Here is a 27,993-nt window from a genome sequence, read left to right as displayed (position 1 = left end):
TTATTAATTAACAATACAAGAACGTCAAATTGAACGTCCTACAGCAGTTATATGTCCATTATTATTACTATTGTACATATAATATTCTTTTCATTATTGCTACTTTGTATCATTTCAATCTAAGCTTGCACTTGAGACCACGATTTTGTGAGTAGAACTGTATGAGCTGTACAATGTCTGGAAACACTGATCCTCTTTTTTTCTTTTTTCTTTTTTGTACACGAATTGTATACGACAAAGGACGCGATTGCTAGCACAAATTAAAGAAAAACAAATATACATAAATGGAATCAAATTCAAAATGATATACTTAATTAAGTAAGACTAGATTGACAATTTCCAGGGCACATCTGAGTTATTCATATTACACAATAAGCTAACATTTTGGAATCTATTCATTCCATAAGTTCAATCAATATGTAAGCTAGTGTAAGCTCTAAGTAATCATTAGCTAGTTGAGATGATTTAGCATGCATCCTCATAGCTAAGGAACCAGGCAGCCTAACCAATGACTTGCATATTAACTCATTAATTATCAAACACTCATGAGTGTATTTAAGACCACACCGCTCAGTGAGAAATATCATACTGAAAAGCTCATGTATTCATGCCTCATACTATAGAATTCTTTGCAGTACTGTACTCTTAACAACAAACATAAATTAGAGTACAATGTGTGGCTAAGAAAGCACCAACACAGTGATCTACTGAGTTCAATGACAGCAGATTTAATATTAATTGTTACCATTACCTGATGTATAATGTAATGAAAATGTCGTTGTTCATAAACCATGGTAAGAACCAATGTACCAGGATTACTTTCACGAACCAAAAAAAGTCTACCATAAACCACCAATTTTCATAAAAAAAAAGTCAACACAAGCAATTTGCTACACACCCATCCAAGTTTCCTCTCATCTCTAGAATCCTCACGGCTTCCTCCTTATCAAGCACACCAAAAAACCATGGCCGGGACACGTGTGGCCCTTAAAATTAAACAAACCACCTCAAATGTTTAGATAAATGACAAATCATAAACAACAATACCTTCAACACTTCTATGCTGAGGACGGGAAGACTTGCCTTGAGAAGGTAAAAGAAGATGCTGCAGAAAAACCAAGCTTATTCCAGGAACATGACCTAGCAACGTGCACATGCACTTGCATAACTGCAGTAAGCACCCATATACCCAAACCCGCACTTGTGTGGTGTGGTGTGGTGTGTGTGTGTGTGTGTGTGTGTGTGTGTGTGTGTGTGTGTGTGTGTGTGTTTGTGTGTGCACGTGCACACACACACACACACACACACACACACACACACACACACACACACACACACACACACACAGATCAATGCACTTCATTAGTCAACATGCACTTAGCAATACATAATGATTAGCTTGTGCAATTACTTTGTGTGCCTGTTCTGCTGATGGTCGGCTGGTAGGTTCCTTAAGGCATCTTTTAGCAAGATCTTCCCATAGTCGTCCACAAGAATGATAAAAGTTTTGTTTGAGTACCCATTGTACAATATCTTGTGGCAATCTGTACGGAGTGTAATCTCTAACTCTCCTTCGATTCCAGATCTCCCACATCATAACACCAATGCTGTACATGTCAGAAGACAACGAATAGGGAAGACAGTCATACACTTCTGGTGCCATGTAGATATCTGCGCGAACAACTTGAAAACCAGTGATCTCTGCCTGCCGTTTGGATGTTGCAAAGTCTGCAATTCGAACATCCTCGTTTACTGTCAACTAAACATAAAAGTGTTAGTACACTAACAATATTGACAGATAGGTTTGTTGTTACCATGATATTCTCAGGTTTGAGATCTCGATGAATCATGCTACGTGCGTGAAGGTATTTGACTCCAGCCAGGATTTGCTCCATCATCTTTCTAACTTTTTCATTGTGACTAGATCTTTTGTCTTCTGCTTCTTGTTGGGATCTTGATATAAAGTCAGCAAGACTTCCTCCTCCACACCATTCAAACAGTAGCCCAAGTTTTAGACAAGGTGAAGGAGACAACATGATTGAGCCATACAACTTTACTAAATTTGTGTCTTGGAGTTGACTGTAAATAATGAAACATCTACTCAATTATTTTTCTTTATACTTCTGCTAATGTAAAGTACCTGCAGTTGCAAAATTCTTTCAGAAAATCATCTGCATTTGTGATTGTAATAGGCTTTAGTATCGTCTTTAGAGCAGCTTCTGTTTCGTCTAGCAAAATGACCTTGGTAACAACACTAAATGCACCCGTCTTGTCACCAACAGACTCTTCTTGTTTTATTTGGTTGTGTGTATAGATGTGAATATCTAGATCGAGCTCAAATTTTGCTACTTTCCCCATCAGTACTTGACATTGGGATAGTATCATTTCATACTCATTCTTATTGCCCTCTAGAGCTTTAGTCGCTTCCACCTGATGTTTTAAATCATCTAATCGATTGGGAAGGTTCTTTTGAATTATTTGGACTTGTGGACTTGCTCCAATCAATAACGCATTCACAAGGTCTCTGAAGAATTTACATTCTACAGCCACTACCATTGCAGGGGTAAGGTGTGCAAAAAAATTACATTTTCGCTGTTGCACAAGCTGCTCTAAGGCAGCAGCTCCTGAAAGAAGGTAGTCTTGATTGTCTAGATTAGCCAACAGATTGGCTCTGCCAATATCATCATCACATTGTAGACGAAGCTTGGAGAGAAGTTGAATAGCATCTGCAGTATCAGAACCACCAATGTCACTCTTCAGCATATTAAATTTGACTACAGCAGGTTCTACTTTGTCAGCAAGTTCACATTGTGCCCACCTACAGATTTCTTTATAACCGTCATAGTCACATATGATCTTGAGAAAACCAGATTTCACTCGTTCTTCCAAAAAATTAGATGATGCAGAGCCAATTTCCTGCTGATTTTCCTGGGTAATATTAGTGATAGAATTCCATGCTGTTTGTGGTTGTAATTTTGAAACATGTTCATGAAGTCGGGGAATAAGTTCGTCAATTTTCTTGCTTATTTCCCTTTCGACTTTCGGAATCTCCTCGTTGCAAGTGACTCTTTCAAATTCTTGTAAGCATTTTGTGTCATATGTGATCTTCTTGTCTCTGCTAACTTTATCCATTTTGGAACACCGCAAATAGTTCTCAACTATTCGCTCTAACTGTGCCAACAAATTGTATACTTTCCTACAGATAGGACAGATATTATAAACAAAAATGTCTAGCAATTGATTGCTCAGTTACAAATGACTGTTTAACTATACTGCACAATTACATACTGTGATGTCTTTCTCAGCACATGAACCATTCCTTTAGACAGCATGGATAATATCTTGTCACACACTTGCTTCATGTCTTCGGTAGTCTCTCCTAGTTCTTGAACTCTGGCTGCTATTCTAGCATTCAATGTAACCAGCTGCTCACCACAATCAAATCCCCTCCATCGCTTAGACAGACGCTCTTCCACAATGTTGAGATATTGTTGTATAGTTCCTTTTCTCATCTCTTCCTCTTCATCAAGCTTGTCCCATTTATTCACCAAAAATAAAGCTGATCCAGGCATAGGACGAACCTTCATACATTTAATTATTGCCATGAGAAAATCACTGACCTACACATTTCAAATGATTTCAGAAATAATATCATATTTGCAAATTGATTGTATACTTGACCCACCTGTGCAGCTTCTTCAGCAGACACACTTGCATCTAGTATATAAATGTATCCACACGCTTGACTTTGTCGACACTCTGCAGTAATCAGTCGAGCAGCATTGTCGGTACCTTCTGACCCTGCTATTCCAGGACTGTCGATCAATGTGAAATCCTACATCATGAGCAAACAACGGTTTAAATGTCAGGATAGCGCCACATGTCACTTGTAATCACAATACAGATCAAGGGCGTGTTCGATTGGGCTATTCAAGCCTCTTCCAAAAGAGTCTGAAAGAGCACGCCCCTTTTCCAACTTAATTCTTCCAGTGCAGAGCTGGTAGAAAGGTTGAAGAGGGGCGTGCTCTTCCAACCAGCAGCAGAGTCGGCAGAGTTGGCTCTTCCGACTATAGCACCAGAACTGTAGAAGTTGCAACAGGGCGTGCACACGGAGCCTCTTCAGGAAAAGGCTGGAAGAGCCCAATCGAACACGCCCCAGCAGAGTATCAAGCACCTGTCAACATTCAATGTGTATAACACTATTTATCTAACAAAAACCATCACTAATAAACAATACAGTTCAGATTAATTAACAAATTCATAACCTTGACAAACCAGCCGGTACGTTGTTGTTAATTCAAATGCCACAACCTGTAACCTACATTGTTATAATCTCAAGCAAATGTAAAGGTCACAATTTACATTCACAAGAAAGTCGAAGGCATCAATGTCATATATTACAAATAGCTATCACTGAGTGTTACATTTGCATTATAGTGTTCACTCAACATATTCAGCATGCATACTGTACCTTGAGTAAAACAGTAAAGCTCCAACATGCAGTAAATGATTTTGTACATATCATCACATACAAATAAATATCTTAATTTTTGCTTGATATTTACCTTTAAGAATTCAAAAGGCCAGAAAATCTCTGCTTTAGAACATGCCGTAGTTTGGCCATCCTTAGTCACTCCACTACAAGAAATGCAGCGCCATAGATCCCGTTGCTGCATAGGGTCTGTGAGATCATATTCTATTGTTTTGTGTATTGTTTGACTTGAAAAATGCACTTTGGCCATTTTGTGGTCTCCATATTTGACTTCACAAAGTACAGATGTTGCTGCATTGTAAGATGTTGGCAGAAGTTGTTGCCCCAAAAGAGCATTGACAAATGTGCTCTTTCCAGCTGATGTGCTTCCTATTCGAAAACATGCAATCAGCAGATGCTGCGTACAATGCAAAAACAAAATAAAATTGGCACTAATTGACGTAGGCATACGTTGGTATACATACAGGTACATATAATGAAGAAATTATTTTGTATCTATATACAGAAATATATACATACCTGCTACCAACAACATGGGTTTTCTTTCTAACTCTTTTTTCATTTCAAAAAATTCATCCTCTTTTATCCAGAAACTAGTTTGACATATCCCCAGTTTCTTCAATAATGGTAAGGACAGTTCTTCATTGTATATGAATTTGGCCACTTCATCGATGAGATTGTCAAGTCTGACTCTCTCTTCTTTAAAGTCAGTGACAATGTCTTTTACTCTTGCAATAGGCTGTCAAATATGACACAAATTATGACAACGAGAAACAATTTGCCAATTATCAAAGCATAATATCATGCAATACTGCACGTGTTATATCTAATTTTATTTGTTTCAATGTTTTACAGAGATGACATGCAATGGGGCAATCAATTTACTACAATCTGTTACTGGCTGATCAAACCATATACAAAGATTTTCAGCCAATTAATATTGTCTCACGCTAATAGGAATATACAAATATAAAAAACACATTTTTACATTAGTTTTTATCCCTTTTGAGGCTGTGTGATACTAAAGCCCAATGAAAATATCTATTTCAGTCTATTATTATGACACTATATAAACTTTTATTGTTGCATGTTGACTGCATGATGATAAGAATTTGCGTGCATGCTCAGTAGCCAGACTTCCACAATTAATTCATGCAAAATTGTCCAGTCATACAAACCTGCTAGAACTAGGTGTTTATACAATACACCACAGACTGCTCATCAAATTAATTGTGGCTATGCACTTAGGACTGAACATGCAGGCACAGATTGTTATTGCTAAATAGAACAGTGCTGTTATGTCCTCACACTGTATGTAGCCAAGTGCCTTCACCCTAGTGCCTTCACCCTAGTGATCAAATGCGTATACAGTACAAAACAACATGTCAATATAAGTCTGTACAATGATTTAAATCTGTACATCAACTACACACAACACAGTCCTCAGTATATGTACTGCATTGTCTTTGTAAGTTAACTAAACAGTGGTGCTCTAATATATTGATCAATGAATTTCAACGTCTCCTTCTATACTCAAAAGAGCCTTTTCTTGATCGGATCTACGTATTAACTGTAGATATGCCACTTGACTTACAGGTAACTTGTCACCCATGCCATAGCACTCGTGAATCATCTGAAAGATTCTGTTTTGGTACTGAAAACGAGTACCAAATTGGCTTGTATCTCCCAGACTTTCCAGGCAGTCAATCAACTCAATCAGTGACATGTTCGCCACATCAGCTGGAGAGAGTCCAGTTCTCGGCTCAGTAGTTGTATCAACCATGTTTACACCCAAAGCCAAATTGATCACAACTAGGCACAAATGCAACAGTGGCAAACTGATTGCATCTACATTGGCCGAAAAGCCACAGACGCCTAATCCAATAAAACGTCCTATTAGACGAGGAAACGGATACTGTCTGATCAAAGGCTACATTCTTGCATAGAAGGTAAAGCCGCATACCACCTACTAATTAATGTAGTTCAAAGTGCACCTGGCCAGGCCCACTCCTATTTACAAATCCGTCGGCGTTGATTTTGTCACTCATACGTCTAGCCTCGGTTAGTAATTTAATTAATTAATTTTATGCTCAATTAGAATAGTGACCTACTGCGGTAGCCGACGTGCATATGTATACACGTAGGAAGCTTCCAAATATTGAAGAAGAAGACCATGTTGCAAATTCAGCAAACTCACAAACATCTACCCCTACAAAATTCACAAAGCGACAGTGCGCATGTGTATCACAAAAACATCGCATCACACTTACGTCTAACGGTTACACCTCCTATTTCAACGGAGCTTGTGTGCTTCAGAATTTCAGTCTTTTTGAATAGAGTGTGTTTCGTTGTCGAGACGTGACAAACCCAGGATGAACGCGGCGCGGTGTGGAGTACTAGTGTGAGGCAAATGAGGCATTTCTCAGCCGTCCGCCGTCGTAATACAACGACTGCTTGTTCCGCTTGGGGTGGAGACGGCAAAGGATGCAGAATGTATCGATTTCAAGGATTTTGGAAGGAGTAGACATCACGTGTCAGCAGATATTGGAAGCCGCGTTATCGCATTCGTGTTTGTGTGAGGCAAGAAAGACATCTTCATTTGCAAGCAACTCGAGAGTAGCAACGTTTTATTTTGCAGGTGTCTACGGGCATGTTTCATCCATCGAGTATACGTAGTGACCCTACTAGTTCGCATGCATGCATGAACTGTTCTGCATAGTAGAAACCGTTACTGCTTTCTGAGCATATTCAGTAGACGGTGTGTGTGTGTGTGTGTGTGTGTGTGTGTGCGTGCGTGTGTGTGCGTGCGTGCGTGCGTGCGTGTGTGTGTGTGTATGGGGGCCTGTTAGTGGAGGTAGCCTGCTTTCTGCTCGCGATGAAGGAAAGTAGGCAGAGAGAAGAGAGCGTATTATCTTAGACATATATATTTTTATTCATTAATTACTGCAATTTACTGGTTATTGTTTCACTATGGAAATTGATTTGTCAATGTTTCCTTGCTATATATTCATCTAAACGGTGGACAACAAATGATGTGTGGTGTTGAGTTGATGTTGTTTTAGAACAACACGTTACCTTATACTTCTCCTTTTCCGGTCTATATGCTAGAAGTGTGTTGTGTTTGACAGACAGATACATGTCATTGTTGAAAATGATACTCTTTTTTTGCCCAAGCAGAAACGATTCTTTACCCTCAAGCCACGCTGTCATCTCAGCAGCACTTTGTTTATTGTCTGCATTAATTAGGGTAAATTCAACAGTCTTGTCTTTAGCTTGAGTCAGATGTGCTTCTGCATCTTTTTCAGGTAGAGAGACGTACTGCCATTTGTTGTCAGAGACTGTTTGGTATTCAATCCTGAATGTTGGGTTGCAGCCTCGTTTCAATTGATTAATGTAGAAACAACTTTCCTTTGTGGGATTTTTTGTAGCAACAATGTAATGTTGTCTTGTTACTGTTAGCCAACATTCACTGGTCTCCAAAAAGCATGGAACACGTTCATCTAACAAAAAGAAGTTACATACTAGTTTCTGATTATGCCATGTCAAATATATAGCACACAAAAATGTTGGACAATACCTCCTGGTTCAAATTGAAGTTGAAGTCGGCATGCCATCTCTAGAGCATCTTTCCACATTTCACCAACAAGGCCACTGATGGGAGAGAATTTAACCAGAATGACCTTCTCTTGAGCACGACTGATCTTTGTGTCACCATCTGTTATTTGTACTGAGGTATCTTTTGTGTCAACTCTACCACTGACCCTGTTTTTGCGTGCATATTCAGATTGCTTTTGCCTACCAAACGACAAGGCTGCTGCTGCCACTGCAGCTTCTGCATTTACACCTGTCTCATTTGTCGTTTCTGCTGTCTTCATAATAGAGTAAGTATCGGTCTTGGCTCCAAGATAAACAGAAGACACAAAATGAGTAGCTTTGTCTACTCTACGAGACATCAACAGTTGTCGACAAACTTCTATTTTTTTAATCAGACTTCCATCTTCCATCACCTTTTCGTCTTCAGCAATTTTGTTTAGCTTCTGACTCAAATAACTTACATTACGCAAACATTCCACGTTTCCATCAAGGTGTTCCTTAGTCGCGTCAGTAGCTGTGGTGAGGTCTAGGTTTGCTAGAACAATTGGGATGCATTTAAGAAGACAGGGATCAAAATAAAGAGTACGACTATGAACTTGTTCAGTCTTATGCCATACTGCTTCAGAACCAGTGCTTGTTGTTTTCTGATGTATTCCAAAATCTAGTTCGAAAGTGTTTTCGAAAGCACTGACTCTAAGCTTACCTCTTGTATCCAGTTTGTGTTTCTGTGTTTCTTGTCTAGTCATTTCTGTTGTCTTTGTTGAATATGTAGAGTTAGGTGGGATACTCAGCGTCAGTTGAGGCATTGGATTCAGGAGAATTTGTCTAGTATCCAGATCGAAGGTGTTTGTGGGAAGAATCTGATCTCGAGACAAGTCAAACCCTTTTCCAAGACAATACCACTCATGATGCTCCTCCATCTATAGAATCTAGCAGAACGGAATCAATGCATGTAGAGCTGGCAGCATGACATAGCTCAGTTTGGTAAGGATGCACTCACCGTATGTTGTTTCTGAGTGGGAGGCTACCTGTAACTATCATTCCACGTATCTACTGATAACGTGACAAAGGCAGCGCTGGCAGGTCAGGTGTTTCGACTAATAAGATTACCCTGTAAAGATGCCTATCTATATCAATTAGGTTGACTGATGACGTGACAAAGGCAGTGCTGGCAGGTCAGGTGTTTCGACTAATAAAATTACCCCCAAGTTTGAACACGTAGGATTCCTTCTATCTTGCAAACACATGGGCCTAATGACCATCTGTGCTGAATGTTAGTGTCATTGAAGAAACAAGGACATAGAGGCATGACTGGTGAACTTTATGTGAGATCAACTCCCAAAAACCTAACTACAGAGCACAAATTGTTCGACACCTAAGTACGTTGTCTACAAACCTAACAATCTTGCTCAGCTAAGTGTGATCTATTCATGGTGATGCAATGATGTAAAGATGCCTATCTATACCAATTAGGTTGTCTGCTGCTTTCTAGACATGAATTCCTAATCTCGTACTAGTAAGATAGCATCTGATCAAAGAAAGGCTTCAATCTAATTTCCATCCAGCTGTATCTTGTCTAGACATCTTAATTGCATTTATGTTAGATCTCTGTGGCTATTATATGACTATGCTCATTGTAGGCAATCAGTCTGCAACGTACTGTATGCGGATGTTTGTGAGGGGCTAGTTACTGGCTCTAGATATTCACTTTGAACAATGGGCGATAAAACCACTGAGCATAGAACATCTCCAGCTGCAGTGGCCAATATGACATTGATGGAGTTGATTGACTGTCTAGAGAGCCTTGGAGAAACCACTCAATTTCCTACTCGTTTTCAATACCAAGATAGAATCTTTCAGCTGATCCACAAGCGTCGTCAGGGCACAAGTGGGAAATCACCTGTAAGTCAAGTGTACTGTGCATACATATAGTGTGGAGGAGCTCCTGTGAATCATTGTGATGTTGATAAGAAGTTGACACACTTTTATTTTCTAACAAGCTCCAATGCCCGGCTTCGCCCCGGGGGGGAGAGGGGGGAAAACACATGCCAGGTGCTTCTCCTTTCCACTTCATAGTGCTGCAGTTGAGACGCACGTTTGTCATAGAGCCAATACAACACGGAAGTGGAGGAGAGACAGGTCGCCTTCATAGGTAGAGATTATAGCATTGATGACAGACAGACAGGACAGACAGACAGACAGACAGACAGACAGACAGACAGGTCGCCTTTATAGGTAGAGATTAAAGCGGAAAGTATCTAAAAATGCGTTTGATGGTTGGAGAGGCAGAGGGGGTGTAGCCAGGTCACGTACAGTTTGTAATAGAGAACCGTTTACTGTCACTAATTAGCCGTGGTGTAAGTGCGTTTACCGTTTAGTAGCAGCCAGACAGAATTCTCATTCATAGTTATATCCCGTTCAATGGCCGTTTCCAAAATCCCGTTGATTGGATTAGCGATTGGTTGAAACCATTTCGACGTGGACGTTGCTGCCGTTGCGAGGAACAGGTGTATCGAACTTGGCATCTATTCGACACGTGTCCAGTTTCAAAAATCCCGTTGATTGGATTATTGATCCCGTTGAAGCCATTTCGACAGTCCCGTTGCGGAGAACAGGTGTATCGAACCTGGCATCTATAATTTCGACGTGAATCCCGTAACGTGCAAGTCACGTGCAATCCTTACCTGGATCATCCGTACCCCGTATATAACGAATGCCGACTCTCGTCATTTCGACAGTCCCGCTGAACGTCGTCTCTTTGAAGACGTTGCTGGCATTTCGGGGAATAGGTGCATCAACACGGCAGCTCTTCGACGGTCGTAGACTGGCAAACGACTGTGGGCGTATTTTTTCAAGACCCGGATATCAGCAAAAATATCTTTCGTTTCCCGGCGTCGCCCGCAATAAACGACACACTCGGCGCGTACCGTCCGACGTCGGGAACGGGCGATCTAAATTCGGTGGAGATACGATGCGCCGTTCCGGAGATATTCGCGCGCGAGCGGAAGCGAGTGCGATCGGCAGGAAATGGCGTCGTCGTGGGAGAAGTCAGGAAGACGACCACAGTCTCACTTTCGACCCGAATGAATTCGGCCGAGATCGGACTCGCCGTCTTTGAGAAACGCTTGTACGGACGGACAGACAGACAGACACCTCCTTTACACACACATAGATTAGTACACATGGCCCGTCCGTCGTACGGGCAAGATACTGTAGTGTAAAGATAAGTCTGTGGACACGTCACGTGCAATCTTTGTTGCGAGGTACCGAATGTGCTGAATAAATTCGAATCTTGCTCTTTGCGCTTGTTTCGATAGAAATCGACACACTCCCCGTGTAGCGCTTGCTGCAAAAAATGTGTAGGTTGGATTCGGTGCAAATGCAATCAGAATTTGGAGAGAAACGCAAGCGATAGAAGAGTAAGTTTCGTCGGCAAGAGATATTCGATTGCTCGAAGCTTTGCGAAGGACGACGATGCATACGGTCTACACAGGACTGGTGTGGGCGTGTGTTCGAATGAACTGGAATGTGTAGCGTTTGCGTCATCGAGAAATTTTACGCGGGGGTCGACCCCTCGAAAGGGGACCCGGTGCATACTTTCTTTAATTTTTTACGCAAACCTTCCCCTGTGCGTGTCAAGCCTGCGTGCCGATTTTGGTTACGAACGGACAAAGAGGTGGCCACCAAACGCGAACACACACAGACAGACAGACAGACAATTTGAGCTTTATATATTAGATAATAACTAGTATACCTGGCCCGTCCTTCGTACGGGCAAGATACTGTAGTGTAAAGATAGGTCACGTCACGTGCATCTTTGTTGTGCGGTCCCGGATATTCTGAATGAATTCGAATCTTGTTCCTCGCGCTTGTTTCGATAGAAATCGACACACTCCCCGTGTAGCGCTTGCTGCAGAAAACGTGTATGTTGGATTCGGTGCAAATGCAATCAGAATTTGGAGAGAAACGAAAGCGCTAGAAGAGTAAGTTTCGTCGGCAAGAGATATTTGATCGCTCGAAGCTTTGCGAAGGACGACGATGCATACAGTGTACACAGGACTGGTATGGGCGTGTGTTCGAATGAACAGGAATGTTTAGCGTGTGCGTTGTCGAGAAATTTTACGCGGGGTCGACCCCTGGAGAGGGGACCCGGTGCATAATTTTTTAATTCTTTTACGCAAACCTTCCCCCTGTGCGTGCCGAGTGTGCGTACCGATTTCGGTTGCGAACGGACAAAAGACGTGGCCCCCAAACTCGAACACACACACAGACAGACAATTTGAGCTTTATATAGTAGATAATAGCAATAATAATAAACACGTTGTCAATTTAATTACTGTCTATCAGTAATCTGTGGATGTTTAATTCTCAGTGCAGGACAAAGCTGATTGAAATTTCACACTTCAGAATATTAGTCTGCGTGTTTGGCCAGTTTACTGTTTAATTAATTAAGCAATTAATTAGACCTGGGAGCTAGACTTTTTCGATGAGCAGTTTTTGTGGAAGCATTGGCAATGCATAAGGTTCAGTATATGGCTGTATACGTACACAAATCACACAATGTTAATCAATTTGTCAAAATCTGGCGATGCACTGAGAACTCAGTATAACAATTTGGTAACAACCGAGTAGTTTATTGCTATAGTAATAGCCCGAAACCTGTATGTCACAAGGTAATATTGCATGGTTTGGTATTGACAACAAATGTAAAGTGAGTTTGGTCTTTTATCTTTCTAACTTTAGCTGCACAAGACCTATATGCTATAATTTGTTTATTGGCAAACATCAGTTTCTTTGCCTGATCGTAGAAGCTAGCCAGCCTTATAACTTTAGTCATTAAAAGTTTGTAAGAGTGCTGTTGACCTTCAGAACAGGTGAAATCTTATATGTTAGTTAGATAACAATAAATTGTTCCAAAAAGTGCATGAGCTGTATGTAACACAAGTAGTGTGTGATATATATTTTACTGATTTTTGATATTCCGCCAATAGTTCCCAATGTCATAACAATTATTTCATGAACGTTTTTTTGACAGCCTATGGCAAGTGCAAAGGACATCATTGATGACTTTACAGAAGATAAAGTCACTCTTGGCAATCTCATTAATGACGTATCAGAATTCCTATACGACGAAAGGCGGTATTTACCAATGTTGAAGAAATTGCGGATATGTCAAACTCATTTCTGGATGAAGAAGGCTGATTTTGATAAAGCCAAAGAAAATTTAGAACGACAACCTATGCTGTTGGTCGCAGGTATGGATTCATTAATGTACAATTGCAAAAAAATTTGCATCATATTTATGTATGGTGCATTATATAGATCAATTTGCTAAAAGCACAACCTTGCCAACACCCCTTCCCGAACAAAACAGAGTCGAACGCTACGTATATTGACCTATATACCAAGTCACTACTAACCAATGCATTGTTAATTATAACTTGCTTTAACTAGATGTACGGCAGTCTTGCAATTTATCATGTGTCACATGACATGTTGCACTTTATTTTGACCTACAGGTAATAGAATTAAACTAAAGCTTGGAGATGGAGAGTACGTGGTTCAATCAATCTGCTGTTTCTATACCTCTGTGTTCGTGGAGCAAAGTTGTGGCTAGCTGTCTCTAGTTGCTATCACTAGTCATATGAGTGGTGATCCACTGCAGTCTACCTTGTCTCTTGTCGTACTAACATGTTACTGAATATGAAATAGTGAGACTGAGAAAGTGGGTGGGGCACATTTCACTATAATCTCATTTTTCCTATACACAGAGCTCTCATCTTTTCCAGTTAATTAACTAAGTTCTATGGCCATGGTAGAAAAAACTACAGTAAGAACTCATCTCATTTCTACTCTGCATGTTTACAAGAATTTAATTTCTTGTAGTCATTCATTACCTGTTGAGTTTCTATATGCAATGAAACTCAAAGTACTGAAATTTGTTTGTAATTTACTCAACACATTTGCACTTTATCTTCTGGTGATTTCATGTTCTTGAGTAGGAAGCACATCCTCTGGAAAGAGCACATTTGTCAATGCTCTCCTGGGGCAACAAGTTCTGCCAACATCCTACAATGCAGCAACTTCTACACTTTGCGAAGTCAAATATGGAGATCGCAAAATTGCCAAAGTGCATTTTTCAAAAGGAAGACCGACTACAAAAGAATATGATCTCACGGACTGTAACCAGACTAAAGAGCTATGGCACTGTGTTTCTCATCATGGGGTGGCTGACAATGACCAAGCTACGGCATGTTCTAAAGCAGAGATCTTCTGGCCTTTTGAATTCTTAAAGGTAAAAAGTGACATCATATATTCATTGATGTTACAAAATGATTTTAAAACTGTTGTATGTTGTCACTTTCACTATTTTTGCCATAAGATATGCAGTATGTTGAGCGAACGTTTCAAATGAGAACTTATCAAGTGGCTACTTGTAGTGACATTAATGACCTTGGCGACTTTGGTGAATGATATTCATGAATGTTACATTTGTGCTTGAGATCACAAAAAATGCAGATCATCAGGTTGTGGCATCGAAACAACCATGTACCACCTGGTTTGTTAAGTTTAATGAGTCTGACAATCTAAGCTATGTTATGTATTAGAAGTGGTTCTTGTCACATAAATACATGTTAAATGCCAACAGCAGCTGAATAGTCTACTCTGCATCACGATTCCTGCAATTCCATGGCAGCATTCTAAACATTTAACGCATTTTTTTCATTTTTCTGTCGTAGGATTTTACATTGATTGACAGTCCTGGAGTAACAGAGTCAGAAGGTACCGACAATGCTGCTCGACTGATTACTGAAGAGTGTCAACAAAGTCAAGCGTGTGGATACATTTATGTACTAGATGCAAGTCAATCTGCTGAAGAAGCTGCACAGGTGGGTCAAGTACAGTTAAGTCACAATGTCATTGCTACTGAAATCATTCGAAAACTGTAGGCCGGTGGTTTACTTATGGCAATAATTAAAAGCATGAAGGTTCGTCCTGTGCCTGGATCAGCTCTATTTGTGGCAAATAAATGGGACAAGCTTCTGGAAGAGGAAGAGAGTAGAAAAGGAGCTAAAGCAAAATACCTCAAGATTGTGGAAGAGCGTTTGTCTAAGCGATGGAGAGGATTTGATCGTCGTCAGCAGCTGGTGACATTGAATGCTAGAATAGCAGCCAGAGTTCAAGAACTAGGAGAGACCACTGAAGACATGAAAGAAGTATGCGACAAGATGTTATCTATGTTGTCTAAAGGAATGGTCAACATGCTGAGAAAGACATCACAGTATGTACTTGTGCAGTATAATTAAACAGTGATTGCAACTGAGCAAGCAGTAACTGGACATCTGTGTTATCTGTCTTTCTGTAGGAAAGTATACAATTTGTTGGCACAGGTGGAGCGAATAGTTGAGAACTACTTGCGGTGTTCCAAAATGGATCAAATTAGCAGATCCAAGAAGATCAAAAGTGACAAAGAATGCTTAGAAGAGTTAGCAAGAGTCCCTAGTAATGAGGTGATTAAAGGGGAAATAAGAGACAAAGTTGAAGGTCTTATTCCCCGACTCCGCAAACATGTTTCAAAATTACAACACGAGAAGGCATGGAATTCTATCACTGATGTTACCCAGAAAAATCAGCAAGAGATTGGCTCTGCATCATCTCATCTTTTGGCAGAACGGGTGAAATCTATTTATCTCAAGATCATATGTGACTATGAAGGTTACAAAGAAATCTGTAGGTGGGCACAATGTGAACTTGCTGACAAAGTAGAAACTGCTGTAGTCAATTTTAATATGCTGAAGAGTGACATTGGTGGTTCTGATACTGCAGATGCTATGCAGCTGCTGTCCAAGCTTCGTCTAGAATGTGATGATGACGTTTGCAGAGCCAATGTGTTGCCCAGTTTAAAAGATCAGGAATACTTTTGTTTAGATGCTGCTGCATTACAACAGCAACAATTTAGCGATCTTTTTGAAAAGCTTCACAGAAATGTAGTGGCCAAAGATTGTAAACTCCTCAAAGAACTTGTCAATGCATTGTTGAATGGAACGAGTCCACAAGTCCAAGTAATTCAAAAGAACCTTCCCAATCGATTAGATGATTTAAAACATCAGGTGGAAGCTGTGGAAGCGAGTGGAACTCTAAAGGGCGATAACAATAAATATGAAACGATACTATTACCATGTAAAGTACTGATGGGGAAACTAGCAAAATTTGAGCTCGATCTAGATATTCACATCTATACACACAACAACGTAACACAAGAAGAGTTTGTTGGTGACAAGACGGGTGCATTTGGTGTTGTTACCAAGGTCATTTTGCTAGAGGAAAAAGAAGCTGCTCTAAAGATGATGCGCAAGCCTATTACTAGTGCAAATGCAAGTGATTTTATGAAAGAATTTTGCAACTGCAGGTACTTTACATTAGCAGAAATATAAAGAAATAATTGAGTAGATGTTTCTTTATTTACAGTCAACTCAAAGACACAAATTTAGTAAAGTTGTATGGCTCAATCATGCTGTCTCCTTCACCTTGTCTGAAGCTTGGACTACTGTTTGAATGGTGTGGTGGAGGAAGTCTTGCTGACTTTATATCAATGTCCCAACAACAAGCAGAAGACAAAAGATCTAATCACAATGAAACAGTTCAAAAGATGATGGAGCAAATTCTGGCTGGAGTCAAATACCTTCACGCACGTAGCATGATTCATCGAGATCTCAAACCTGAGAATGTCATGGTAACAACAAACCTATCTGTCAGTATTGTTGGTGTACTAACGTTTTATGTTTAGTTGACAGCAAACAAGGATGTTCGAATTGCAGACTTTGCAACAGCCAAACGGCAAGCAGAGATCACTGGTTTTCAAATTGTTGGCACAGATATCTACATGGCACCAGAAGTGTATGACTGTCTTCCCTATTCGTTGTCTTCCGACATGTACAGCATTGGTGTTATGATGTGGGAGATCTGGAATCGAAGGAGAGTCAGAGATTGCACTTCAGACAGATTGCCACAAGATATTGCACAGTGGGTTCTCAAACAGAAGTTTGATGGTACTCGTGGACAACTCTGGCAAGATCTTGCTACAAGATGCTTGAGCAGAGTACCTACAGATCGACCATCAGCAGAACAGGCATGTATAGACTTGGTAGGCAAGGAATGATATAAAGTCAATAATCATATGCAAATCAATAACTATTTCATCAAATAGGTCTACGTCTCTTATGGCAAAACTGCTAGGAGTAATTATGTAGTCTGCTTGGATTTGAAGTGACTCTAGTACATTGCTTCCTAGATGATAAATTTCCAGTTATTGGCAGTAGCGATCAATAGACAATAGATTGTAGAGTGTGTTGGCATTCAGAGCAAGTATTTTCAACTGTGTACTGTGCATGCTTCGACAGCATCTACTTGAGGAGATCCCTGCAATGCTAGGAACTGAAGTATATGGTCGCTATAGCCAGTGATCAGAACATCTCTGTCCTAGAGCACAATACAAGGTGCACAGCATCCAAAAGACTATTATACTAAATCGTATTTTTCCAGCAGTTTCATATTGACATATCATCACATCGAAGTTAGCTCCTAGCACTATCACATATATGATTTTGTTTGTTAGTATAGTATCTCTTGCTATTTAATTGTCTCTCTGTCTCTCTGTTTGTCCATCTGTCTGTCTGTGTCTGTGTTTTTCGTGAATGTTTGCATGTCTGTCACATTTCAAAGCTGAGATGCTGAAACCAAATGGTAGCTTAGATAAATTTAGAGTTTACTAATTTGTACATAAAAAATACCACTTCAGATAACCAACTTTGTCTGTCTGTCAATCTGTCTGTCGGTCGATCTGTCTGTCGGTCAATCTGTCTGCCTGTCTGTCTGTCTGTCTGTCTGTCTTATTTCGCTATTGAACACAAAAAGCAAAATTTTACAAGAACACTATAGGTAAAAACTGCTAAGCTAAATGTCCATCTACTGAGACAATTATATAGAATCAGCTGGTCAGGGATGTAGAAAGTGGATCAAGTGAAGCACAGTTTAGAGGACAATGGACAAAGAGACTATCAATATGCCTTCACAAGTCCAATTCCAATGTAATAATGAAGAAAGCTTAGAAAAATTGCAAAGAGAAATGAAGAATTGGATGACAATGAAAGAGACAATCAGAACATCATTCATTAGAGTTGTAGTAGTATTCGATCTGTATGTCTGTCTCTCTGTCTGTCTGTCAGTCAGTTAGTCATCGTTTTCACATATCTGTTCCTTCCCATAATTTCAAATGCTTACTAGTAATGCAATGCCTGCATCGTTGTTAAGAACATACAAATTTACCTTACCTCTCGATCACCGCAATACAGTTCGTTTCCAGCTGGATCAGTTAAGCTGTTCCCTTGACCACTCAAGTCCACACATACAAAGAGAGCATCGTTGTTACAGCATTGTCTATAGCATTTCAACTGGTCGGTAAGAGGATTCACAAAATCTTTGCGATGAACAGACGATTCAATAAGCATATCACTAAGCACAACAAATTGGTCAACAGCCCTGTATCAAAAACACCTGCTCAGACTGTAATCGATACGTTGGAACTGTAAAGTACAGACCTCCGATCCCTCATCAACTTGTCTATAACACTAAACGGAAACTTGGTCGTCATTCCCAAAGAGCAGCCACTGCCTGGTTGCACCTAGAGCCAAAAATTAATGTCACTTACAGGTCATCACAGACCCACTGACTACTCTGGAAACCCAGAAATTTGTTCCATTAATTAAACTTGAGACATTGCAGTACAAGGCATCTTGGTGTCAGTGCTTTTACATGTGAGAGGTCAGTCACATAGAGTGTAGAAGCATGTGAGGCAATAGCAAGTCAATTCAGTCTTTTTGGCAAACTTAGAAGTCCTGTCATTCTACTTCAGAAAAACAATCTGCTTGGTGTCAATAAAGTTAAGGTATCTTAAATTAGGTTCCATGTTTTGTTTTAATTAATTAAATTTTAAAGAACTCCCACGATTTTCAAGTTGGGGTCAGATACAAGATTTTTTTATCTTGACTGTACTCGAAAACTTTGAGTTCCATGGCTTCTTTAACGTAGGAAAAGCACCGCAAAAAGAGGAAGTGTTAGCGTAGGCGTGGTTGATGACACAGTTGGTTCATGACCTCCACGTGTCGTGCACAAGGCGTGCTATCTACTTGGCTTATTCGACGTGAAATGGTCCACTGCATTGCTTTTGGCTGTAGCCACAACAGCAGCGACATCGCCAGAGGTGTCAGCTTCTTCAGGCTTCCTCTCAAGAAGTCAGATTTGCTAGAATCATGGCTACCAAAGTTACGTCTGGTGGATCCGCCTAGCTCAAACAGCCGCGTTTGTTCGGATCACTTTGAGTCCTACAACGCATGCTGGAATGACACGTCTGATACCCTTGCCCAGCCTCTCGTGCACCCAGCAAGTAAATTACCTGTACACAGTTAGTCGCAGCAGCCTGCGTGAAAATTTTACATAGGCAAGCCTGTCCAAGTTCGTCTAGGTGCTACTTGCCTGGAAGTTAGTGGCTCTCTGATGGGATACCGTCGCCAATCGGTCATTAAGACTACAGCTGTTCGAAGAACGTCTTCATTGAGACACACAGCAAGGAAGTTCTCATGCTGCGTAATAATTACAGATCAGATCCTGAAGCTTCCACCCTATACCCTAGTTCGTCCACTTCCTGGCAGCACAAGCACTCGGCTACGTTAGGCATTACAGAACACCTGTTGCACCGGCACCAAGCAGTGTTCCCAACTCGATTTTCGTTCTCATCTTCACCGGTGATCTGTCTGCCGTCATAGCCGTCAATGTATTCAACTGCGTTGATGTCACGCGGAGTACGTCCGTACTCTGGCTCGAAACTGTAAGGTCGAAAACCAGACAGAAAAGAACAACGCGTATGCGTTCGAATCCGGCAACTGCATCTGACACGTGCGTTGCCCCAGTAACGCGCATGCGCATATTCGCCCAAAAGTATGACGATGGTGTGGCTTTGCACCAATGACGTCATGTACCTCGCTTACCCGACACGCCCCTTTCTTTCATGCCGTGAAGATGTCGCGCACAAAACCTATGTCCCTTCGAATTGTCGGTTTATGGAAGGGACTTGTATCTGACCCCAATTTGAGAATCGTGGGAGTTCTCCTATAATAATCACATCATGGCAAAAACACAGTTGATATCAACCTATCTAGCCATATTAGTTACGTACAATAGTTAATTGATAAAATTAAAATCTCCTCATCACACCTCAAGCATACCCAATATTTCTTCTCAATGATCTTCAAATTCTCAAGAGGTCCAAGAGAAGAATCAATTTGTAGCCGAACACTCGTCTCTGAAAACAACCAAATGTCACACTTGACACTTGCACGGTGAACCATCAATGCAATCAGTAATGCAGCCTCATACAATCGCCGAGCAGTGCTCTACACGATATAAATATAAATATCAAATATGCAACATGACCCACTAACTGAAACATCATGATACCTTAGTTGGGCAGGACGACCATCGTTTGCACATGCTATGACTTACATCACAGAAAACGATGGTTTTCCTCTCAATACGTTGAACATTATGATTAGCTGCACAAACAATGCCTAAATATCAAACATACGTACTTGACACAAATGCAAGCAGACAACTCCCACGACATTCAAGAAGCACTCACATAAATTCAAGGCTTCTCTGTACTCTTGCAGCAATTTATAGGCAGCACAATCTGAGACCTGCCAGTCCTGGTCTGAATCTAAAGAGGACAAAATACTATAAGTAAAGGCGTGCAGACTCGCTGCTGCAGTCAGCGATCTCAAATCACTGTGTTGATCAACATACTAAACATCATGATTACAGCAACAAATAGTCACCCAAATTCCTTCACACAGCTAATCTTACCAAACGGCTATCTAAAAATGTTAGTACAGTTAGACCTCATTATTCTGACACCCGATCATTTGACACCCTCACATCTGACAAAGGTACACATGAAACCAATTTACACGGTCACTGTGTATTTTGTTACCGATAAAAAATCTGACAGTCGCGTTAGTCTGACAGAAATGAGTGAGACAAACATGGTCAGAACAACAAGGTCTCACTGTACACAAGGATAGCAGGAAGTCCTTAAAATATTTTGAAGACTATTATGCCACTCTCTATGGTGTACGTAATTTAAATTGAGTCATTCCATAATAGGATGTTGAAGGTTGGCATTAGAGTCACAGATATATATTCTACAAAAGCATTACTTGCTTTCTGACACGCTTCTTTCTGCTCAAAAGTCGTTTCTTTATACCGACATCATCAATAACACCTCGTTGATAAAGACTTTTATCATTCCGTTTTCTAAACCAAATTTTGACAATGACAAGGAATGGATTTGCTGCTAAGCGTGATGCCACAGCAGTCGTGCATAGTCAGACTCTCTCCCACTGTCATTTGGTAGGAAATATGATTGCGGGAGAGGGTCTGGTTATGCAAGACTAATGCAACAGTACCGACCTTGCCTTTTCTTTCTTCTGCAACTGACAATAGATCTAAAGAAAAAAGAAATCACATTGTCATGTCATTTTTAGGTTATCCTTATCCAAACATATGCCATGCCTACTTGTTCACAGCTCGTAAAACCATGGACTAAAATCTAATTATTAGTGTAGTCCATAGCTTTAATGTGTGTTGTGTTCATGTATTTTGTGTTTGTGTACCCCAGCCCCTATAAGGAACTACACCTAAGTAGTCTGGTGTGATGAAAGTACATAACATAACATAACACAATTATTATTGAATTCGTTTCACATCATGTAATAAGTTCCCAATGGGGCAACAAATAGACAGAAAACACTAAACATCCCAGCTACCCACCCTAATTATGTAAACGTACCTTCTTGCAACTTCTTGTCTTAGATGCATTACTTTTGTCTTTATTATTTGTTATAAATGCATGAGTATTAAACTGTACATAAACTGTAAATGTACGCACTTTGTGAAGTCTCGACAGAGTTTTCAAATTTACAGCCACGGCATCATAAACAGAAACAAATTGAATAGGAAACATTCGACATCGAACAACCTCAAAAATTAGTTGATGTTTAGTTGCACACAAAACTAGAACACAATGTTAGATACCTGATTAGTATCATTGAGACGATCAAGAACCATTCTACATGTATCACAAAAATACTTATTAAAGTCAGTCGCTGGCGGTGAATCGGTGTTGACCTATGATGCTTTGGAGACACTCCTGCTCTGAGAAAGTTGCGTATATTACGCACCATTGCCATAAAAGGGAGCCGGCCACTTTCAATGAGCTTTTCCCCATGACTCAGCCATGTTTCCATCACGAGACAATACAGCCTCCCAAGTGTATGGTGTCACTAGCTTCATTCGCTTACCAGCTCTGTATAAACAAGAAATTACATCAGTAATACAAACACACGTCAAACCCTATTAAAAGACAACAGATTAAATCATTTAAATGTGTGATATACATGTGGCTTACTAGTTTGTGGGTTTACTTATGCAACATAGGATGCAATATGTTTCATGAGAGCTAGTAGCAACAAGGCTGACTTGATCCCACATCTCAGTGGCATCGTACAAAAATGGCTTCAGGGGATCATGCACGTGGCCCTCTAGACAATTGATGAGCTCGTACAAGTTTATAACCATAGCAGCTAACCCTCCAATTTTGGAAACTTAGCGATGCTACTGCACAAGCTAGTGTAGATGAGATTTCCTCCAAGACATTCTTCAAATGTAGTAAACCTACTGCTGTTGCGATGTGTGAGCACTTGTGCGTTCTAGTAATATATGATTATCAGCATGTCAAAGTAGCATTACACCATGTTATCATGTTTCAGTAGAGACTTTGATAAAAGTATGCTATCGTGCAGAAACTCATCTCAGTAATGACCAATCAAACCGCCTGTCGATTCGTTACTTAGGTTGTCAGCGTTCTGACAACATCAACATCTCACTACTCATTCACTCTGTCTTGCTATAGATTTAACGTTTCATCAGCTCCAGAAACACCTAGTCACAGTTGTCAAAACAGAATACGTAGCTATAAAAAATGTATCCAACTATATCAAACAACCCAATTAATAAAAATTCCAATGAAAGCCTTAAGTTTGGCCAATTAACTTAAAACAACAGTCATTTTGGCAAAAGACTACTGCCTGCCTGCCTCGATCATGTTTTGTTCTGTTCAGTATTTAGTCTATTTAGTAGTAAATTCCATCACCTTGTCATATCCCATTCACCAGTAAGACCAGACTTTGAAAATTCATCCTCTGACTTAGGATACTGCGCATAGAGCATAACAACAACAACAAACAATAGTTCACATCTCATTTCACCTCAATTTGGGCATGTGACTTACAGGTGTTCACACTGGGCCTAATCATAATTAGCTTGGCATTAGTGCACTAACGCCACTCGTTCACACCAGTTCTAATCATGATTAGTGTAAGTAACACCATTCTAATGCTGTAAAGAGTGGTATTACAACCACATTTGTGGTGTTAGTGGTTGCACGTGACTTTGGCACATGAGGTAGTATACAAGTAGAGCATGCCGCCGATGTTTCTGATGTGGTGTTGTATGTTTAAATGTACAAACACAGCAACAACATCGCAATCGATGTCCTCACGCAATGTGCATGTGCATGTTATATATAAATGCACAATATAAAACTAATTTAGAACACGAACATGGGACTGAACAATATATTGCAATACAGCATACCGTATTCGCCCGTAATATCGCCCATACAGAAATAACGTCCATACAGAAATAACGCCCATACAGAAATAACACCCATGCCCATATATACGCCCCTGTGCGACAGGTCAGAACTTTCAGCCCGAAAAACGCCCATGCATAACTATACGCCCAAGCCCAAGTATAAGCCCAGGATACGCATGCACAGACAAAACAAAATGGGGTCCGCAAACATTTGTCTCCATCTGTGTGCGTTTGATGAGCTGGTGCCAGTGTTGAGTGAAAGTGCTAACCGCTAGACTCATGTCTTCGTTGCAATTACCGACCCTGATGCTTTTGACCGGCTTCAGGTCGACCACTCTCGTTTGCATGTGTATATATGTACCTACAGTGCTTAGTTTCTGTATGTGTGCTGATGCTGTACGAATACCAGTACCTTTGATCTTGCAAATGGATAATTGCAAGCATTTGTGGTATTTCTGTCTTCAAGTATTTAGATGATGACTGGCCATACGACAGCATTTTGCGACCATGTATACGCCTAGAACCAAATAACGCCCATGCTCTAGTATACGCCCAGAAAAAATGGTCTTTTCTATATGCCCAGAGCGTTATTACGAGCGAATACAGTAGTTGAATCATGTGACACAATTTTCTATACACCAATACTCAGCATTACTAACAATCTATAAATCAGACTTGCACACTAAAAAGAGCCTTGCATTATTTTGATCCATACAAGAAGCCTTCCTTACACAAAAATAGAATATGTACGATGACATCTCACCGTTATGAGGAAGACTCGAATGCCCTGGCCTGCTGCATCCAGTGCAGTGATTCGAATACTTTGACGACTTGCCTTTTCACACACCATCTGAGGCCACAGCAATGTGTTCAATGTTAGTCGTAAGCTTCCATCAGTTCTCATCACTTAACAAACAACACACAAATCATATTTATGACAAAAATGCATTTCAAACAAAATAGAACCTAAACGAGACTGGAAAGTCCCATCTTCGTTTGGATGGTGCATGTCATTAAGCCACAAAAGACCACATCCCCGTTCACTCCATCCGTGTGTCTTCGAATCAAAAACGTGAAGAACACAGTGCACCTTAAATCAAAACATACGTATACAGCACTGCAAACTAACCAATCAGCATCATAATCTACCTGCAAAATGTTCTTATCATTCTCTTCACCAGTTTTCACATCTACTATTTCTGGAACTTTAAAAACAGGAGGAGGCGTGACAGAAGCAACCACCGCCCCATCAGAAAGCCGAGAAGACGCTTGTGCAAATAAGCCACCAGGACTTCCGCTTTCATTTACAGAAGAGTGGTTATTCAAAGAGCCCTCTTCTTTTCTCACTTCTGCAACCACAAAAAATAATGCAATTACCCAATCACATGGCTTCCTGTTGTGAGATGATGCAGCATTTTTTTATAACCACATAAGGCAAAATCTTTAATTTAAATCTAGCATGTCATTATAAACAAAAGTACCACAAAATGATACGATGTCAACAAAAAATACGTTGGAAAGAGTAAGTCACACCATGCAGTTTGACAACCAGTCACAGGATGAGCTGGTAAATCTTCTTGAAATACAAATGATGCAATATCAGTTAAACACAAACAATCATTGAAGTCCACAATCGTTACAGAAGATATTATGTGACTGCCTGGAATTTACACACACACACACACACACACACACACACACACACACACACACACACACACACACACACACACACACATGCACACACACACACACATGCACACACGCACGCGCGCGCACACACACACACACACACACACACACACACACACACACACACACACACAATAATCCTGTCCATATTCCTAACCCTACAACAGCAGATCGTATCAACATTTTCAAGGTCAACACTACACATAGTTGTTTAAGTTCAGTAGTCGTTTGCTTGCTCACTGTTACCTTACCATCAGATGTTACTTCTTCATTAGCAGCTTGAGTAGGTGTATTCTAAACGCACAATTGCACAACTACATAATCGTGCAACACGTGACCACTTCATCAAATCTCACCGTGACTCTGTCCGACATATCACAACCAAACACAAAACTTGAACTACCACATCCACAATCGTAGTTTCAATCAAATTATGACTTAAATCTTACAATCAAATACCAACCTCTCCGATTGCATAGCCATTCCCGGGACATGCTGGATGACTGTACGACTAGGTGTAAGCCCTCTACTCGAACCACTCACTGAGTTGCTCGTGCTCTCACTGCTAACGGTTGTAGCAACTTCTGAGCTCCTCGATGGGGCACAACTTTCTCCTTCCGCTTCTGCATTTTTGGGCTGTGAAACACTGAAAGCAAACCTCTTCGCAGCTGACATGCCAAAACCACTCTCAGCAATCGAAGCAGAACGTGATGCCTACGCATAACAACAAAGAAATTTAAAAAATTAAACATACAAAAATAATTTAAACGTGTAATGTATTTCAATATATTATACTACGTATCTAACATATAAAAATAATAGTTACAAAATATCACTAATAAAAAATTGTGTAATAACAATAGTACCCTATTAAATACTTACAATAAAACACATTTCGACTCATGCCCCTGTCACAACAAGCTCTTAATTAAATCATCAAGCAGCAGTTGAGCTGTCTATTTACTAGACAGCTTACTGCATTGCTTACATTTGTATTACTGTATAAGACAAAAAACTGGCGGGAAATTTATTTTGGCAGATTGGCAGATTTTTCAGTGAATGCCAATCTAAAGTCCATTATTGACAAATGAATATGTTATACACCCATGTGATCAGGCATCACGGTGATGTCACAACAAGACGGTAACCGCTGCTTGCTGTTTGCTGTGCCTACCCTGTCTAACAGGAAAGTTAACATGAGAATGAGGTCGTGAAGCTTTCGATGAGGTAAGTGGAGTCATGCAGGATACATTTTGCACTAACACAGCGCTTCTTCGTCAATACAGTAGTTTCAGACTAGTAAGCTAGTGAAATGTGATGGCCATGAATGCAGCTGTAGTGGTTAGGGAATATCAAACATATACGGTATCAATTATCAAACAATGATGTCTAACCGTCAATATGCTTTTGCCGTCAATTTCTTAGCAAACCGACAAAATAAATTCCCGCCAATGTTTCATCTTATACGATACATCATTTGCTAAATTAATAACAATAAATTACTCGCGATTCAATTGTGAACGAAGCTGATGCCTGGAGTTTTGGCGCAGCCAGTGAAAAGCCTAAGAAATTGAGTCATTCATTGATCACTGACATTCACTTGCTAAATGCTCACTTCGTAGTCTTCCACTACTAGATGAATCTGATAAAACAAAATTCACTGTTGTTGACGTCGAGTTCACACCTCCGTTTTCTTTTAGGTTTTCTGTAATGAAACCATGATTATAAAATCAGACCCCAACGACAATTCCTGCTTACCGTCGTCAGATCCACTGCTCACATCATTTTGTAACAGTTCTTTGTCTGCGTGTCTCTGTGAGAAATACACGATATCAATAAGAGTAAATCAAAATGTCACACTACGAGACAAAACAACACTTAGGAATGCATAACTTTAACACTGGGCTGAAAGGACAATTAGAAACAGACAAACAAGCAGACTGAAAACATATTAAGATAAAGTGACGTTTTGATTTCTCTCTCATTACTAGCATACAGTAAAGTGCATAACAAAGTAGACTGCTCAGCAGCTAGCAAGACACACATACCCAACTGCTTGAATAAACTGGCAGACAGACAGTCTGGTCTGAATACCAGTTATCAGTTTTAAAAGCTAAAGTACGATAGAATTACACTGAGATAGATTTGGAAGTAGATTTGAACATATCAGTGGCTGCTGTAAAGTAGAAAAGGCAGAAAACTAATAAATACATGAGCCGACTGATTTGTTAGACAAACAAGCAAGTGGCTCGTATTCTAATCCACTCAGTGGTTCATGACACAATGCACATGTTTCTCTCATATTAGGGGACCGGTCATTATTAAGTGTGGAGGAAGGGCTGGCAAATTGCTGAGGTCCGCATAGTTTGATATGTTAACCCTGCAAACTACGCCTGCTAAAAACTTTTGGCCCCTACTGTCTGTTGGCTAACTTTAGACGACCCCCA

At 40.2% G+C, this 27,993-nt stretch overlaps 5 protein-coding genes and 2 long non-coding RNA genes across 10 annotated transcripts; 2 read left to right on the top strand and 5 right to left on the bottom strand.

Annotated features, from left to right (window-relative positions):
* LOC134185255 (uncharacterized) lies at window positions 1–3,648 on the bottom strand. The gene is made up of 8 exons (XM_062653035.1): window positions 3,289–3,648; window positions 2,141–3,196; window positions 1,815–2,079; window positions 1,412–1,759; window positions 1,048–1,105; window positions 899–986; window positions 752–839; window positions 1–250 (listed from the first exon to the last, which is right to left on the bottom strand). The coding sequence occupies exons 1-8, from the start codon at window positions 3,603–3,605 to the stop codon at window positions 110–112; spliced, it is 2,361 nt and encodes a 786-aa protein (XP_062509019.1). The 5' UTR covers window positions 3,606–3,648; the 3' UTR covers window positions 1–109.
* Window positions 3,649–7,336: 3,688 nt separating this feature from the next.
* Window positions 7,337–8,477, bottom strand: LOC134186175 (uncharacterized). The gene is made up of 2 exons (XM_062654093.1): window positions 8,070–8,477; window positions 7,337–7,992 (listed from the first exon to the last, which is right to left on the bottom strand). The coding sequence occupies exons 1-2, from the start codon at window positions 8,443–8,445 to the stop codon at window positions 7,478–7,480; spliced, it is 891 nt and encodes a 296-aa protein (XP_062510077.1). The 5' UTR covers window positions 8,446–8,477; the 3' UTR covers window positions 7,337–7,477.
* Window positions 8,478–8,995: 518 nt separating this feature from the next.
* LOC134186217 (uncharacterized) lies at window positions 8,996–9,656 on the top strand. Its single transcript, XR_009970928.1, has 3 exons — window positions 8,996–9,169; window positions 9,227–9,304; window positions 9,365–9,656. It is a non-coding gene; the product is annotated as an uncharacterized LOC134186217 (long non-coding RNA).
* A 5,406-nt stretch (window positions 9,657–15,062) lies between these two features.
* On the top strand, window positions 15,063–17,246 carry LOC134186074 (uncharacterized). The gene is made up of 4 exons (XM_062653984.1): window positions 15,063–15,368; window positions 15,453–16,496; window positions 16,556–16,820; window positions 16,875–17,246. The coding sequence occupies exons 1-4, from the start codon at window positions 15,070–15,072 to the stop codon at window positions 17,244–17,246; spliced, it is 1,980 nt and encodes a 659-aa protein (XP_062509968.1). The 5' UTR covers window positions 15,063–15,069.
* Window positions 16,467–16,992, bottom strand: LOC134186077 (uncharacterized). Its single transcript, XR_009970896.1, has 2 exons — window positions 16,770–16,992; window positions 16,467–16,710 (listed from the first exon to the last, which is right to left on the bottom strand). It is a non-coding gene; the product is annotated as an uncharacterized LOC134186077 (long non-coding RNA).
* A 197-nt stretch (window positions 17,247–17,443) lies between the features above and the next one.
* On the bottom strand, window positions 17,444–24,735 carry LOC134186076 (uncharacterized). Of its 4 annotated transcripts, XM_062653987.1 has the most exons (13): window positions 24,618–24,717; window positions 23,352–23,413; window positions 22,328–22,505; window positions 22,235–22,268; window positions 22,089–22,178; window positions 21,611–21,645; window positions 21,358–21,454; window positions 20,781–20,858; window positions 20,600–20,709; window positions 20,368–20,535; window positions 18,685–18,767; window positions 18,418–18,625; window positions 17,444–17,566 (listed from the first exon to the last, which is right to left on the bottom strand). In XM_062653987.1, exons 9-13 carry the CDS (start codon window positions 20,630–20,632, stop codon window positions 17,459–17,461), a joined length of 600 nt encoding a protein of 199 aa, XP_062509971.1. In that variant the 5' UTR covers window positions 20,633–20,709; window positions 20,781–20,858; window positions 21,358–21,454; window positions 21,611–21,645; window positions 22,089–22,178; window positions 22,235–22,268; window positions 22,328–22,505; window positions 23,352–23,413; window positions 24,618–24,717; the 3' UTR covers window positions 17,444–17,458. The 4 variants fall into 4 exon arrangements, with proteins under 4 accessions (XP_062509971.1, XP_062509970.1, XP_062509969.1 ...); XM_062653986.1 differs by lacking the exon at window positions 23,352–23,413 and having other exon boundaries at window positions 24,618–24,735; XM_062653985.1 differs by lacking the exon at window positions 24,618–24,717 and having other exon boundaries at window positions 23,352–23,514.
* LOC134185254 (ran-binding protein 3-like) lies at window positions 22,409–27,848 on the bottom strand. The gene is made up of 12 exons (XM_062653034.1): window positions 27,768–27,848; window positions 27,305–27,359; window positions 27,162–27,251; window positions 27,050–27,108; window positions 26,010–26,260; window positions 25,903–25,945; window positions 25,798–25,840; window positions 25,004–25,203; window positions 24,821–24,944; window positions 24,618–24,760; window positions 23,352–23,413; window positions 22,409–22,505 (listed from the first exon to the last, which is right to left on the bottom strand). The coding sequence occupies exons 1-12, from the start codon at window positions 27,846–27,848 to the stop codon at window positions 22,409–22,411; spliced, it is 1,248 nt and encodes a 415-aa protein (XP_062509018.1).
* Between the last annotated feature and the right edge of the window lie 145 nt (window positions 27,849–27,993).

Source organism: Corticium candelabrum, chromosome 10 (genome assembly GCF_963422355.1).
Source record: "Corticium candelabrum chromosome 10, ooCorCand1.1, whole genome shotgun sequence".
NCBI lineage: Eukaryota > Metazoa > Porifera > Homoscleromorpha > Homosclerophorida > Plakinidae > Corticium > Corticium candelabrum.
The sequence above is the reverse complement of the archived record's forward strand: the minus strand, read 5'-3'. Positions and strand labels throughout refer to the sequence as shown.

Excerpts from the sequence above, each read along its gene's own strand:
- LOC134185255 (XM_062653035.1), bottom strand. The coding sequence starts at position 3,605 with ATGGCAATAATTAAATGTATGAAGGTTCGTCCTATGCCTGGATCAGCT. Across the intron at positions 1,106-1,411 it reads CAGCAGAACAGGCACACAAA|CATCTTCTTTTACCTTCTCA; the intron begins GTAATTGCACAA and ends GTTTTTCTGCAG. Across the intron at positions 251-751 it reads TTCATTACATTATACATCAG|CAATCGCGTCCTTTGTCGTA; the intron begins GTAATGGTAACA and ends AATTTGTGCTAG.
- LOC134185254 (XM_062653034.1), bottom strand. The coding sequence starts at position 27,848 with ATGAGAGAAACATGTGCATTGTGTCATGAACCACTGAGTGGATTAGAA. Across the intron at positions 27,109-27,161 it reads TAGTAGTGGAAGACTACGAA|GCTTTTCACTGGCTGCGCCA; the intron begins GTGAGCATTTAG and ends TCAATTTCTTAG. Across the intron at positions 22,506-23,351 it reads GGTGAATGGGATATGACAAG|AGCTGGTAAGCGAATGAAGC; the intron begins GTGATGGAATTT and ends TTGTTTATACAG.
- LOC134186175 (XM_062654093.1), bottom strand. The coding sequence starts at position 8,445 with ATGTCTCGTAGAGTAGACAAAGCTACTCATTTTGTGTCTTCTGTTTAT. Across the intron at positions 7,993-8,069 it reads ACTTCAATTTGAACCAGGAG|ATGAACGTGTTCCATGCTTT; the intron begins GTATTGTCCAAC and ends TCTTTTTGTTAG.
- LOC134186074 (XM_062653984.1), top strand. The coding sequence starts at position 15,070 with ATGAAGGTTCGTCCTGTGCCTGGATCAGCTCTATTTGTGGCAAATAAA. Across the intron at positions 15,369-15,452 it reads ATGCTGAGAAAGACATCACA|GAAAGTATACAATTTGTTGG; the intron begins GTATGTACTTGT and ends GTCTTTCTGTAG. Across the intron at positions 16,821-16,874 it reads TCAAACCTGAGAATGTCATG|TTGACAGCAAACAAGGATGT; the intron begins GTAACAACAAAC and ends TTTTATGTTTAG.
- LOC134186076 (XM_062653986.1), bottom strand. The coding sequence starts at position 20,632 with ATGTGCAAACGATGGTCGTCCTGCCCAACTAAG. Across the intron at positions 20,536-20,599 it reads GGTCGTCCTGCCCAACTAAG|AGCACTGCTCGGCGATTGTA; the intron begins GTATCATGATGT and ends TATATCGTGTAG. Across the intron at positions 18,626-18,684 it reads AAGTTGATGAGGGATCGGAG|GGCTGTTGACCAATTTGTTG; the intron begins GTCTGTACTTTA and ends TTTTTGATACAG.